The sequence below is a fragment of the Pongo pygmaeus genome, chromosome 6 (genome assembly GCF_028885625.2).
Source record: "Pongo pygmaeus isolate AG05252 chromosome 6, NHGRI_mPonPyg2-v2.0_pri, whole genome shotgun sequence".
Taxonomy (NCBI): Eukaryota; Metazoa; Chordata; class Mammalia; order Primates; family Hominidae; genus Pongo; species Pongo pygmaeus.
The window spans coordinates 97,295,711-97,309,917 of NC_072379.2; the positions used below are offsets into that span (position 1 = coordinate 97,295,711).

At 36.1% G+C, this 14,207-nt stretch overlaps 1 protein-coding gene across 1 annotated transcript in view; it reads left to right on the forward strand.

Annotated features, from left to right (window-relative positions):
- SEMA3C (semaphorin 3C) overlaps nt 1–14,207 on the forward strand; it is a 180,243-nt gene that overhangs the window by 81,610 nt on the left and 84,426 nt on the right. Inside the window, exons 3-4 of the mRNA XM_054495877.2 lie at nt 9,969–10,129; nt 11,221–11,283. Coding sequence (XP_054351852.1) covers nt 9,969–10,129; nt 11,221–11,283 — 224 coding nt within the window. The remainder of the gene's footprint in view (nt 1–9,968; nt 10,130–11,220; nt 11,284–14,207) is intronic.

Below are 14,207 nucleotides of genomic sequence, written 5' to 3' on the forward strand. Positions count from 1 at the left end.
GCTATTCTCAGTGAGGGAGTTCTCAGGAAAGCTGATGGTTTTAAGTGTTGCACTTTCTTGCTCTTTCTCTTTCTCTTGCCACCATATAAGACGAGCTTTGCTTTCCCTTTGCCATTCACCGTGATTGTAAGTTTCCTGAGGCCTCCACAGCCATGTGAAACTGTGAGACAATTAAACCTCTTTTGTATATGAATTGCCCAGTCTCAAGTAGTATCTTTGTAGCAGTGTGAAAATGGACTAATATAGTAGGGGAACAAGATAGCCTTGCTTCTGGTTTAGCTTCATTTTTCTAAAAAATACACGGTTGTATTACTGTGGCTATACTTCTAAGTTTGGTTTTTACATAGACCCCTTTTTCCTACAAGATGTATAGTAATATGAAGGATTACATTAGCTTTACAGATATCCCACAACAATAGATAATATGTGCAAACAGTGAAAAAGGAATTATTTTTATAGACATTTTGTTGCTATACAGAACATTAGAGATTATTCTGGTTCCAAAATATTCTCATTCTTTTTTTATATTGTAGATGCAGGACCTAAGGGGAGTGCTCTGGAGGGTGGTGTTGGGGGAAACCCTGTACCAGCAAAAGGTGAAACTAAAAATTTAACCTTGGTCAACTATTTCCAAAGCCAAGCCTTTCGCCTTCCCCAGCCATACACACCCTACTTTTTAATAGTGATAAAGTATTAATATTTCATGTAAACCATGATTTTCTGAAATTTGATGGCATTTTTTCCATTTGATTGTTTTATGCTCATATTTTTAATTCACCATGATTAAAAATAATAAAAATCAATATAGCAAACAAAAAAATGGTAGAATGTGAATGAACAAAGATCTGTGTTTCATGTTTAGAGTCAATTTCCACTTGAAAACTGTACAGAAACAAGGTAGGTTTCAGCAAGTCATAGTGTAGTCCCCCACCCCACAATCCAGGACATTGTAAACCATTTCAGATGACCTTCCAGGCAGCCTTCAAGAGAAAAGAAAACCAAGGAGGGAAAGGAGCAAATTAATCAGCAAACCTGAGACCTGACTTTGTCTAAAGGATGGAGAAAGCTTTTATGAGACAGCCCTGTTTAAATTACGTCAAAACTATTGGTCACATTATAAGTAGGAATTAGAAAAAGGCAGGAAGAATTTTATAAGCAAGAGGAACAACATGTACAAAGGTCCTGAGGCAAAAAAAGGAGCAAGGCAAGTTTGAAGTTTTAAAAAGAAGGCCAGCAGAGCAAGAACAAAGAATAGGGCAACAGTGATGATTAAGATTTCTGGTGAGGTAATCTGGAACTAGATCATAGGAGGCCTGGTGGGCCATGTTAACCCTTTCCTGTTTGCCCCAAGAATCCTTGCAGGTGCAGCATTTACCCCAAGGTAACTTTGCCACAAAATATCTCGCTTTTATTATTATTTTCGCATCACTCTAGTATATCGACTTAGGAAACAAAAGACTTATTCTATTTATAGTATTCTGTTTTTAGTAGTGGTATTTCAGTTCACAAAATGCGGTAATTCTTGATTCCTGAAAATGTCAAATCCCAGAAAACGTAGCATTCCTATGTGTGATGTTAACATCTTCTTGAACAGTTGTCGGCCAAAGATTGATTTGATTAATCCGACGTTTGTGAAATAGATGATTCTGAAGATTCAGATGATTCTGATGCTAGTTCTGTGTAGAGATAACTGCAAGAACAGTTTTATATTTTATTTCATAGTGAAAATCAGTCAGACTTGCTTCAGCCCCAAACAGTGCGTTTACGTAAAATTAAATGAGCACTGACAGCATGCTCCACTTTTTGTTCTAAATGGGAAAGGGTTAAAATTTTGAAATTTTTACTAAAACTAATAGAAAACCATTCAATATAATTAAGAGGTTGCTTAAAAGTAGAACAGCCATATAATTTAACTTCCAAAACATGAATCTTTTGAGAATGAAAGAGGGCACTAGTGATAATTATGCTAGGGAAATGGGCACAATCTGGGGCTATCTGGGACAAACCAGGGCGAGAATCATTGTTTCAAGGCACCTGTGCATTTGCAAATCTTCCCTCTGATGCAATGCGTGGGAGATACATTCTGTGTTCACTGCTGCACTGCTGTCTGTTGTTGTTGTTGTTGTTGTTGTTTTTTGAGACGGAGTCTCCCTCTGTTGCTCAGGTTGGAATACAGTGGCATGATCTCTGCTCTCTGCAACCTCCGCCTCACGGGTTCAAGCGATTCTCCTGCCTCAGCCTCCCGAGTAGCTGGGATTACAGATGCTTGCCACCATGCCCGGCTAATTTTTGTATTTTTAGTAGAGATGGGGTTTCACCGTGTTGGCCAGGCTTGTCTCAAACTCCTGACCTCAGGTGATCCACTTGTCTCAGCCTCCCAAAGTGCTGGGATTACAGGCGTGAGCCACCACGCCTAGCACTGCTGTCATTCTTTAGCTGGGTTCCCTGCATATAGTTGTTTCCTCATTCCTTCTTTAATCTGTTTGGCATTTTGCTTCCATTTATACCATCATGCCTGTCAAGAAGCAAAGAAAAAGGGGAACCTTCTGTCTTCTGCGTGAAACTATGTCTGTTCCCTTGATGAAGCTATGTCTGACACCGTTTTCATGCTGCCTCTCACACCTTCTTTAATGCTTTAGCGAGAAGAGCATCACTGAGATGTTGATAGTTCTCAAGTTGTTTAGAGTATGGTATCTACTCGTCCCCAACTGGCAAAGAAAATTTGGGAAGCTGAGGCATTTCTTATACTACATTTGATACTATGCAGACCCATGTCCAGAGCAAGAACATGAAAGAAACCCAACTAATAACTGTCGAAGTTGTCAGTCTGATTAGAAAAGCAAGAGGTCATCTGATCCTGAAATCTTGCCTCTTTTAGTCTTTACTGTGTGATCTTGGGTAGATTGCTCAAATTTGCTCAATTTTAATTCCTTTGTATGTGGGACTAGAGTAATATTAGAACCGAATGCAAAGACTTCGAATGGAAATTGTGTGAACTAAGTTTATAAAGCACCTAGAACACTTGCTGCTACTGGTAAGCCCACAGGTAGCTGCTATTTGGGGCTATTATTTTTGAGCAAATATGGTTTTAACAACATGCCCTCTGGTCTCTGTTGTCTTTGTTCACATTAGGAATTAGTAGCTGTAGTTTCAGTCCACTGAAGTTTCACTGCTCTTGTCTTTATTATTTTTTCTAAACAGACAGGTGAAATTCACTTTCTAATCCAGTTTCAAAACAATAAGCCTCAGGGAGAGGATGGGTCACTTGAGCCCACTCTACTTAAAATTCTTCTGAGATAAGACATTCAAAAGAGGAAATTATCCTGTCAGTAGCAATATCTCTGAAGTAAAAGATATCCTAAGGATTTACTTTGAAATCTGTAGATGTGCATTTTGCCTGAGATCTGAGGTTTATGATGAGAAGAATTTTTTGATGGACTAGCCAAACAGAATAACAGAATGTTAGGTAAGCAATGAAATAGTAATTAGGACATGGTATCTTCATTATTTCTATCCTCTTATTTCAGCAAAGTGTCTAGCCTGCTGGGATAAGGGCTGAATAAATATATATTGAACAAATTAATAACACATCATGAATTTTAAATTAATGAGTAGTTACTGCATATGCTTCTAATCCAGGGACTCCTGGGAATTGATTTTCAATCAAGGAATCTTTTACCTATTTTTGAATTTTATAAAAGGCTGAAGACAATGTAGTATTCTGAGTGAATGAGTTACTCTACTGTGTAGTTTGACAGGTATACAATTGGCACTCTGAATTGTAGGTATCACGTCTGTGGATTCAGCCAACCACTGATGAGAAATATTCAGAAAAAATAAAAAATAACAATACTACAATAAAAATAATACACATTTTAAAAGCAATACAGTATAACAATTATTTACATAGCATTAACATTGTATTGGGTATTTTATGTAATCTGGAGATGATTTAAAGTATAGAGAGGATGTGGGTAGGTTATATGCAAATACTCTGCCCGTTTGAAGCAGAGATTTGAGTATCCTGGAACCAATCTTCCACAGATGCCAAGGGACAACTATAAAATAAAACCCTAAACTCTCTACCTTCCTTTATCAAGTTCACATTTTTGAGTGCATGAGTGAGATTCTTCATGACTTAGTTAACTCAAAAATATTAAGATCACTGACTGGCTTAACAGAGAACAAATGTTTGTTCTTATATGAATAGTAATAGAGTGTTATTGATGGACATAATATATTACTGTATTTTGAACTATGTTATAGTTGCTGTAACCATATATTGACTATACTTAGGTAGCTCCAGAAGCTTCTGTTGCCAGGGCTTAGATTTTGGGGAAACCTATTGTTCTTCCAGCTTTGGTTAAATGCTCAAAGCTTCACAGTGGTTTCTGTTACAAAGAAAAGTCCATGTAGATACATGAATTTTAGGTAAGCATATTGTGCAGCAAATTTTACCCCAGAGAACACTGGCGTAGAAGACATTACAGTAATTTTCCATCATGGAGCTCTACAATAATGTAGATTATAGGAAACAAACATGCACAATTTTTTTTTTAATGCTGTTTCCTGGGAGATTTTCCCAGGGGCCAGGAGACCTATGCTGCCCTTTGTGGAGCCACTGCGTTTTCTAATACTACATACTCTCAGCCAGAGTCCCTTATTCATTAATTGAGCATGTCCTGAGAAACAACACAAATAGCTGTACCTCATATGCTTCAAAAAGGATGACATCATTATGAGGTTAAAGGAATGACAATGCCATTCTTTGCCTTGTTTAGATGATGGACTAGTAATTGTAATGTTTTTCTCTCACTGTAGCCAAATCATTACATCAGTCACTTTCTATAACCGTGGCCAATTCACTGGATCATTCATTTGCTTAAATTGGATCTATGTGAAACCAAATGATAGATTCTTGGGTCATTCTTTTTATAAATAAAATTCTCATTGCTTTGAGCTCAACTCTATGTTCTAAAAAAAAAAAAAATTGTTTCTCTCCCCAAGTCATATAGTTCAATTATGACTACTAACAGCAATTTAAATAGCATTTTAACAAAATAGCCTAGGCTTTTATTACAACAAGGGCACTTCTGAAGTAAATCTCCCTGGTTAACAGCTGTCAACTATCAGTAAGCTATAGGTAATTAAATTTGGAGATGCTTTATGGCTCAGAAAACTAGATAAAAATCCCTGGACCAGAAAGGTCTTAAGTTGATGTAGCTATTGCTCCCTGCGGTATTTGAATTAATGCGATAGATTGACGATTTTTTCTTTTTTTTTTTTTTTAGACGGAGTCTCACTCTGTCACCCCAGGCTGGAGTGCAATGGCGTGATCTTGGTTCACTGCAACCTCCGCCTCCCAGAATCAAGTGATTCTCCTGCCTCAGCAGGAGAATTGAGGCTGTCCTGCCTCAGCCTCCTGAGTAGCTGGGATTACATGCGTCTGCCACCATGCCCGGCTAATTTTTGTATTTTTAGTAGAGATGGGGTTTCACCATGTTGGTCAGTGTAGTCTCGACCTCCTGACCTCGTGATCCGCCCGCCTCGGCCTCCCAAAGTGCTGGGATTACAGGTGTGAGCCACCGTTCCTGGCCTGGATTGACGATTTTCTAATGAAACAGGCAAAGAGGAGAACTGCAATTGTTTGCTTGTTACTTGCAAATAAAATTTAGTTGAGCCTATTTTCCCAGCTAAGATCACACTCTTGGTTTTATTTCAGTACAGATTAGAGAAAGAAGGGGAAAAGAAAAAATAATGTTTTGGAAAAAACATCAAAACTAAACTTTCTTCATGATAGAAAGTGTGAGAAAGTCGTGGTGGGGGATTATGGACCCTCAAAAGATATATCAGTTAGTGTTTATTTCTACAACAGGAAAAGAAAACCTCAATTCAAGGTGCCTAAAAACTGCAAGGATTTCTTTTTATTTCATATAACAGAATATTCCAGTCATAATGGAGTTCCGGTTAACTCAATGACTCAATGATTTCTTAAAAGATCAAGATTTTTTTCTACATTTCTGTTTGCCATTCTCAGCAAGCAACTTTCTTGGTAGATGCAATTGCTGCAAGCATCATGTGCTCACATACCAATGTCCAGAGACAGAAAAAGAAATCACCTCTTCTTTTGTGTGTGCCAGTTTTTAAGACTCAATAAGCCTTTTTCAGTAGCCGTGCAGAAGTCCTCCCTCCAGAGTTCACTGGCTAAAGTTGTTCACGTGGCCGTATTTCAAACACTCACTGGCTAGAAGAATGGGGCCAGTATGGTTGTCATTGAACAGCCCTGTCAAGGTGGAAGAAAAGAATAGTATCTATTAGATAGATAATCTACAGTGTCTCCTGATGAAGGGAGCATATATTGATCCTCTACTGTGGGCTGGTGGAACATACTTTGAGCTCGGTATTATTATTGCCAATGTATAGATGAGTAAATTAAAACAGAAATGAGCTAGTTTTCCCAAAATAATATACTTAGTAAGTGATGAAACTGAAATTCAACTCAGAACTGTGACACCAATTGAGTACTCTCTTCACAATGTCAAACTGTTTCTTATACATCATGAATCACCTTCCGGCTCCCTTTTTATATCTAACAACGATGTCATCTCTATGCTTTGCTTTGCTTTTTAGATATACTCTTCCCCAGAGAGTGTATCTACTCTCAGAATTCCATATAATCATCCATGAAAATAACTGAACGTCTCTACCTGAAGATTTGCTATTTCTAATGACAAAATTAAATTAATTATGTAATTCTACATTCTTGTGGAACATTTCTGCTTTGATTTGAATGTAATTTAATCTGTCCATACCTAAGTACTTTCTCTACCAAATATATTTCCTTTTCAGATCTCCCAAAAGTAGTAAGAGCATATTCATTTCTCCTATACTTAGCTTACAATGTTAAAGGGAATTTACCCCAATCTTTCCTCTACCCCTAGCCAAAACCTACATAAAATCATTCCAAATTCTTTGTTTTAGGCATTTCTCACATCAATTTTTCTTTTCCATTTTAGCGTATCAGGTGTTCATTAATATAATATCTCAACTGCTAGAACATTCTTTTAGTCTTTTCAGCTTATATACTTTAAAAATTACCCTGCATACTCAAATTATTTTCCTTAAAAATTCCTTATTTTATTATTGTGTTCTCCTGATTAATTTGAGTAGATTCTACTTGTAAAAAAATTGAATATATTAACTCTAAATCAGGCATTCTAGTCATTTTTTTCTTCCCTGCATAAGAAATTGTTCTGACTTTGCTTGCTGAAGATTGATGTCTTGCCCCAAGTTATAATAATAGGTAACCCATGTAACCAGCATCAGTATAGCTCAGGGAGTCTTTTAAAAACTTTATGTATATTAAACTTCACAACAGCTGAATGATGCAGATAATATTATTATCCTGATTTTACAGATAAGGACACTGGAGTTAAGAGAGATAAAAGCCCTTGCCAAGTACATCTAGAAATGAAATGGTAGAGCCAGAATCCAGACTCCAGTGGTTGAGCCCCAGAGGCCATGAACTCAGTTATATTTTACTGTGTTAGTCTATGTATGTCACTCCACAATTATTTATTAAGAGGTATTTGTTGAATGTGTATTCCAGCAGCCCAAGCAATATCTTACCCCTGGTGTTTTACAGAAGACTTACACAACCATGAATCATAGCCCTGAGATAAAAGTAAGCGTTATAAAACACCTGGATTTTAGGCAGAATCAGGCAGTCTGTGTCCTCTCCAACCTTTAAGTGATGCTTGCTTTGATTCTATATTCTCTCCCATGTTCTCAGCTCTTGGATTTTTTTTCTATTAGCCCTAACCTCTAGTCTGGCATGGGCTGACTTTTTCCTTGAAAGACTTCCCTTTCCCCTTACGTGCTCTCCTCATGAAGGAAGCTGTTTCAGTTTTTGGGCTGTAGCACCACCTGCCAGCCGTTGTCACCTCTCTGTCCATGATTCCTAGGGAGGCTCAGTAACTGGAAGGTTATCAGGCTGCACCATGCTCAGCACCCAAGCCCCCTGTTTCCAAAGACCTTTCACCCAGGCCCTTGTTATTAATGACCTGTCTTTTGTTCTTGTATGCTGTCATGATCTTACATTTTAAGATTCTTCTGAAATATTTTTCTAACTTCTTGATTGTTTTTTCCAACATAAAAAAATCCTATATTTTACTATTGTTGTATGAACAGTAAATTTCAGGCTATAAGATTATGTCCTAATAATTTTAGGGATTTAGCTCCCTAAATTTTAAAAAGTAGGAAAACATACATCTATTTTATCTAAATTCATGTTTTTCTTAAAAATCATGATCCAAACTTAATAACAATAATTAGAATTTATTGAATACTATCTCTTGCCACTCATTTCACGTATTTATATGTGTCAATTAAATTGATTTCCATGGGAACTCTTGGCAGAAGTTACTATTGTTGCATTTTACAAATGAGGAAATTAAAGCACAGAGAGGTTAAGTAACTTGTTCAGTTTCACAGGAAGTTTGGCAACAGAACTTGGTTTCATTATCAGTCTGCCTCTTCCAGGGCATTTTCAGATTATTGGCTGAAACTACTTGCAGGATATTATGGCAGACATTCTGAACAAATGTGCCCAGAAAATAGGTTAAATTTGTGACTTCTGTATCTTCTCATATGGGCTATGGCCCAAGTACTTATGGAATATAGTCCATGACTTCCTATAAGAATTTGTATCATTTTGATTTCGGTTTAAGTCAAACTACAGTTCTACCAGAATTTTGAGAAATGTGTTTGTGATTCAATGCCTAAAAATCTAGAAACACTTCATCATGGAAGCAGTCATCCCAGAAAGCAGTCTCTTTCTTAGAGTTTGTCATTCTTCAGATTATAATCAAAAGAACAAAGAAATCCTGAACCATTTGAATAGAAAAGTCTAAAGTTATGCTCCTTGAGAGGAGCATTTTGACCAGAGAATGTATCGTGAATGTCACGATACACTGATTGTCTTCAAAGGCCAGCCGTACAGGCACTTAGGCAATGTGAAAGAAGTTAAATGAGTGTGAGTCACTAACCTCTGAGGATCCTGAAAATATGAACATTTAGATACCTGAAAATTCATATATTTTCCTTAGATATATGCATAGTTATGCTGCTAAAAATAACATTGCCTCTTGAAAGTACGTCTACTTTCAAGTAATTTATAGAAAAATAAGTTGGACTAATTAGAATTATGTTGGGAAGCAAGGCAAATATTTGTAGTAGGAAATAACAATCCTAAAATGATGAATAAATAGAGTCCAAAAATAAAACATTAATAGAGGATAAGAAGACAATCACACTGCTATTGGTTTTGTTTTCTGTTCAATCTGCTCACTGTATTTTTTTTTGGTTTATTTATTTTAACTTGTTTTGAGCTGATGACGTCCAGTAATAAAACAGAGTTGAGATTATTGCAAACGTGACTGATTTTGTAATCACATACTATTACCATAAACTTTAACATTGCACTTAGTGATTTATGTTTTACTTCAGCATAAATATAAATTAAAATGCCCATTAACATAACTTTTTTTTTGAGGCAGGGTCTCGTTGTGTTGCCAGAGCTGGCGTGCAGTAGCATGATCGTAGCTCATTGTAACCTCAATTTCCTAGGCTCAAGAGATCTTCCCACCTCAGCCTCCAAAGTATCTGGGACTAAAGGCACACACCACCATGCCCAGTTAATTTTTTAAAACAATTTTTGTTGAGACGAGGTCTCACTATGTTGCTCAGGCTGGCCTTGAACCCCTGGCTTCAGGTGACCATACCTTTGCCTCCCAAAGTGCTGAGATTACAGGGAACTAGCCCATAACTCTATTTTAAAATTAATTTCTTACTGTAGAAGGAAATGTACCTTGACATTTTTTGGAATATTTGTGTAATCGTTTTTATTAAAATAATAGAATTATAGAACCAGGATACTGTATCTACACTTGTGCTATTCACTCTTTCAGAACTTCGAGAAACCAAGACCTCTGAATACTTCAGCCTTTCCCACCATCCTTTAGACTACAGGATTTTATTAATGGATGAAGATCAGGACCGGATATATGTGGGAAGCAAAGATCACATTCTTTCCCTGAATATTAACAATATAAGTCAAGAACCTTTGAGTGTAAGTTTATCATTTTCACGGGGACAGTGTCCACCTTTTCAATGTCTCTTTTTTTAAAAAAATAAATAAGTAAAAATAATACGCATTTTATTAGAACAATAGAAAGTACTGGTCCCATGTTACTATGAAAGTTAGTACTTATTTCATGGACTGAAAAGATATTAAGTTCAGTTCTCCTCATCTAGTTCCATAGTTTTTAACAATTCAAAACCTGGAGAACTGAAAAAATACTACCTGTGTATAAATATATAAAGAAAAAAGGGAGTATAGGGTAGTGCATGAAAGAAATGGTCAGAGAAAAGGAAGATCTACTTTGTCATCTCTGTGTAACCAGTGAAGGGCCTGAAAGGAAAACAGCTATTAAATACGCTGTTACTTGATCCAGTATGGCCTATATTTATCATTCCATTTCACAAGGAAATAAAATTGAGCTTCACTGGAGTAAAGAAATACATGTAGATTAATTATAAATTTATTACAACAAGGAGACTTCTGCATTTTGCAGAAGTGCTAACACAGGCAATGGACTGACAACTAAAAAAATTAATGATTTTTGCCAGACTGGACCCAAGGCTGCAACTACTTAGAGTACTAGCATAGTATTTCAGAGACACGGAATCTCTTGGATTTCATCCAAGTTATTTTAGCTATTGAAGTACCCAGGGGCCCATCTTATGTAAATCTACTAGCCTGGTTGTGTGATTTACCAAAAATAATACTGAGAAAGATATGTAAGTGTAAATTTATTGTCATATAAGCAGTTGGGAAAAGTGTACTATGTCAAAAGGAGTGAAAAATTGTATTGTTCACATTTATGTTAATAATGATCTTATTTTAATATACAAGTAGTAAATGAACATATGTTATTGAAAAGCATTTGTGAAAGGAAACACTGTTGGAAGAAATAAAAAGTAATTGTAATTGTTAAAATAATAGAATCTTTATTAATGAATTGATAAAAAAAGAAAGAATTTTAAAGTCTTAGTATAGGATCACCTTAAATAAATCTGTTAACAAAAAGTAAATGAAGAGCACTGGGCTGTCATATGTCCAAGTGAGATTATGCAACCTTTATTTTTCTTTCTGAGCAGGTTTTCTGGCCAGCATCTACAATCAAAGTTGAAGAATGCAAAATGGCTGGCAAAGATCCCACAGTGAGTGTTTAAAAAAAAAAAAACACTAACTTAAATATTTGGTTTTCGAATCCATGTACTTTGAGGGAAGCCAAAAATGAGACAAAGGATGGTGGTGTTTTAAATTTTTGCTGGACACAGGCTAAAAACCTAAACATTGAGGAGACTGGAACTCTCGGGTTCTCTGTAACTTCAGAATTCCTAACTGGGTAAAAATTGCTTGCCTTGCTTTCATTATTTCATTCAGATACATTTCATGATGGATTTCATTAATAACCTCTGTTCCTAGTGGATCCAACCTGCAGAATTCTCAGCAGGCTCCTGAAACGATGATAATGCAAGTGTCTGGAGCAGCTCCCAGATACCCTGTGGGCTTTTCCAAACAAAGATTCTTGGCAAAAGGGTAGTGGTTAGCCAGCAAATTCCATAAATACAAATCACCAGTGATAAATGGTACCTTTATTAATTAAAAATAGCCACAGAAACAGCAATAGAGGCAGATATAAGTATCAATATATGTTCAGTATGTAATACCTGTGCAAATTGTATTCCTCTAGGTGAGATTCAAAATAATCAAGGAAGAAATCTATATTGATTTCTACAAATGACTTGCTGAAAGTAATACTTGTCATTCTTGAATATTCTAAAACAAATATGTGGAGCAGATCTTTAATGTGTACATGTCATTTAATGTTTATAATGGAGCACATAAGCCATCTCACCATTTTGCCTCAAATAATGAAAATGTAATACAGCCAAGCATCAAAATCACCCTCTCTTTCAAAAATAGTTTGGTAAAGAGGTTCCTTTCTTCATTCATTCCTTCCATTATTTACTCAATAAATATTGATTCAGCACCTGTTATATATCTAGCATGGAGCTGGTTGCCAAAGACATAATTGGTGCAAAGACAGAGACAGTTCTGACTCCAGTCAACTTTATTACCTTGTTAGAAAAGTCTGCCATAATCAAATGAGCATAGAAATACAAACTAATTTAGAAATAAGCTGGAAACATGGTAACTGGGTAGACAGATGAGTCAATATGTACACATACATTCAGGTCTCAGGTCATAGCAAGTAATAGACCACCTTAGTGTTAAAAAATGTTGTCTAAGCATTTATATTGTGGTAGGGTCAAGAGACGCTGATTTCAGGAGTGAAGACTGCCCTGAGTCTTGGAAGTAGAGATGTATCAGACAAGACTGAACATGGGAAAAATACTAATCCTGTGGAAAGTGGAAATATGGGATTGAGGAAATGAAACATTTATTTTCATTGACTCCTAACAGCCCCAGGTGTAAAGTTGCAAAAGTTTTTGGCTCAAGGCAGGGCCATGGAAGACTCTGGAGGGTAGGATCTCTGGCCTTACTAGAGGGTTCTTGGAGTGACTTATCCAATAAAAAAATTTAAAAGTGGGCAGGAGAAATTTGCAGGGGCATATTTACTATCCAAGGGATCTGTTAGACCACAATCTTGGGGGAGAAAATCCAGAAAAATGTAGAAGAAACACTTAAACAAATACATTACAATGACGTTCCAGGAAACCAATGGTAGAATGAAGTATAATGTTGCAGAGAGTGATGTTTTGTCCCCTGAGGCTATTATTTTAATAATTGTGGATGAATTAAACTATTTTCTTTTATTCTCTAATGAGATTTTTTCCCATTGATGTGTGTCTGATCATGCCTTGCGCCACAATAATATCCCGTGGCTATACTGAATTGCATTGTCCTTTGTTCAAAAGGATTTGCATTTCTCATTCATATGAACTGCCATAGGCAGAATGTGCAGAATTTAAGTACCTTTGTACATTCTATTTCCAAAAATTGCTGCTGAGTTTCTGAAGAATCTTAGACAAGTCATTTGGTTTCTTACTTCCTTGGTCAAAGTAGAAACCCTCTGGGGTTTTTGTTTTGCTTTCTGACAATTGAAAGTTATTAGATAAAAATCTTTAATACATGCTGACATTTTCCCATAGTTTTGTCATGCTGTAATTTGTTGATATTTTAAATTCTACTATATGGCCAGTTGTTACACACAAGGGAAATATCTAATGGAGTGCTCTTTCCTAGGTATTTTTAGGACTCAGCTGGACAGGTTTTGTTTGTCCATACAACATTGTTGAGTGCTGGGAAATACTAATCGAAAAATACATGTTTGGTCTATGCAAGAAAAGAATGTCTGACAAATCCATCCCATTTCATACATGTGAAGTACTTACAGAAGTGTCCTTTACTTAGGCTATGGGAAAAAAAAAAAAAGGCCTGTGGCAGAAAAATAATGTGAAATAGATCTTTGGAAGTTGAACAGAACAACCTATCCTTCTTACATTTCTCAATGAAACCACATACTTAAGAACTTCTTAAAACTTGGAATAAATATTATCTAATAACCTAGTACTTTTAAAATACAGGAATTCTTTCAATTTGCACAAATTATTTAGTTGTTGTGAAGAAACTGGAGGTGAATTAGATGGAGTCCTTACATTTAAGTCTTTACAATATGCTAGATATAATGAGACGTATATGCACTGATATTCAGAAAAAATACCCAACATTTAATGGAACAGGCCAGGTCCTGTTCTAAGCGCTTTATTTTAATCCTCATAACAATACTGCAAGGTGGACATTATTGTCACCACCTGTATTTTTAAGATAAAATAACCGCATTACTAAGAAAGTGAGAAACTTAAGCTGTGCTGCTGTGAAGTGGGACGGTCTTTGTCTGATTAAGTCACATACAGCTCTGGATTCTGTACCCTTAGCCACTAAAACATGCTACCCCTCCAGAGAGAAAATGATAAATGCTAAGGGATACACACAAAGCACAGCTGGGTTATTTAAGAAAGGTTTGATAGATTTTGTGGTAATCATATTAGAACTTCTGTTAACCTTTTATTTCAATGATACTGAAATTCGAACAAGTTGTACCCTCTCTCTCTTC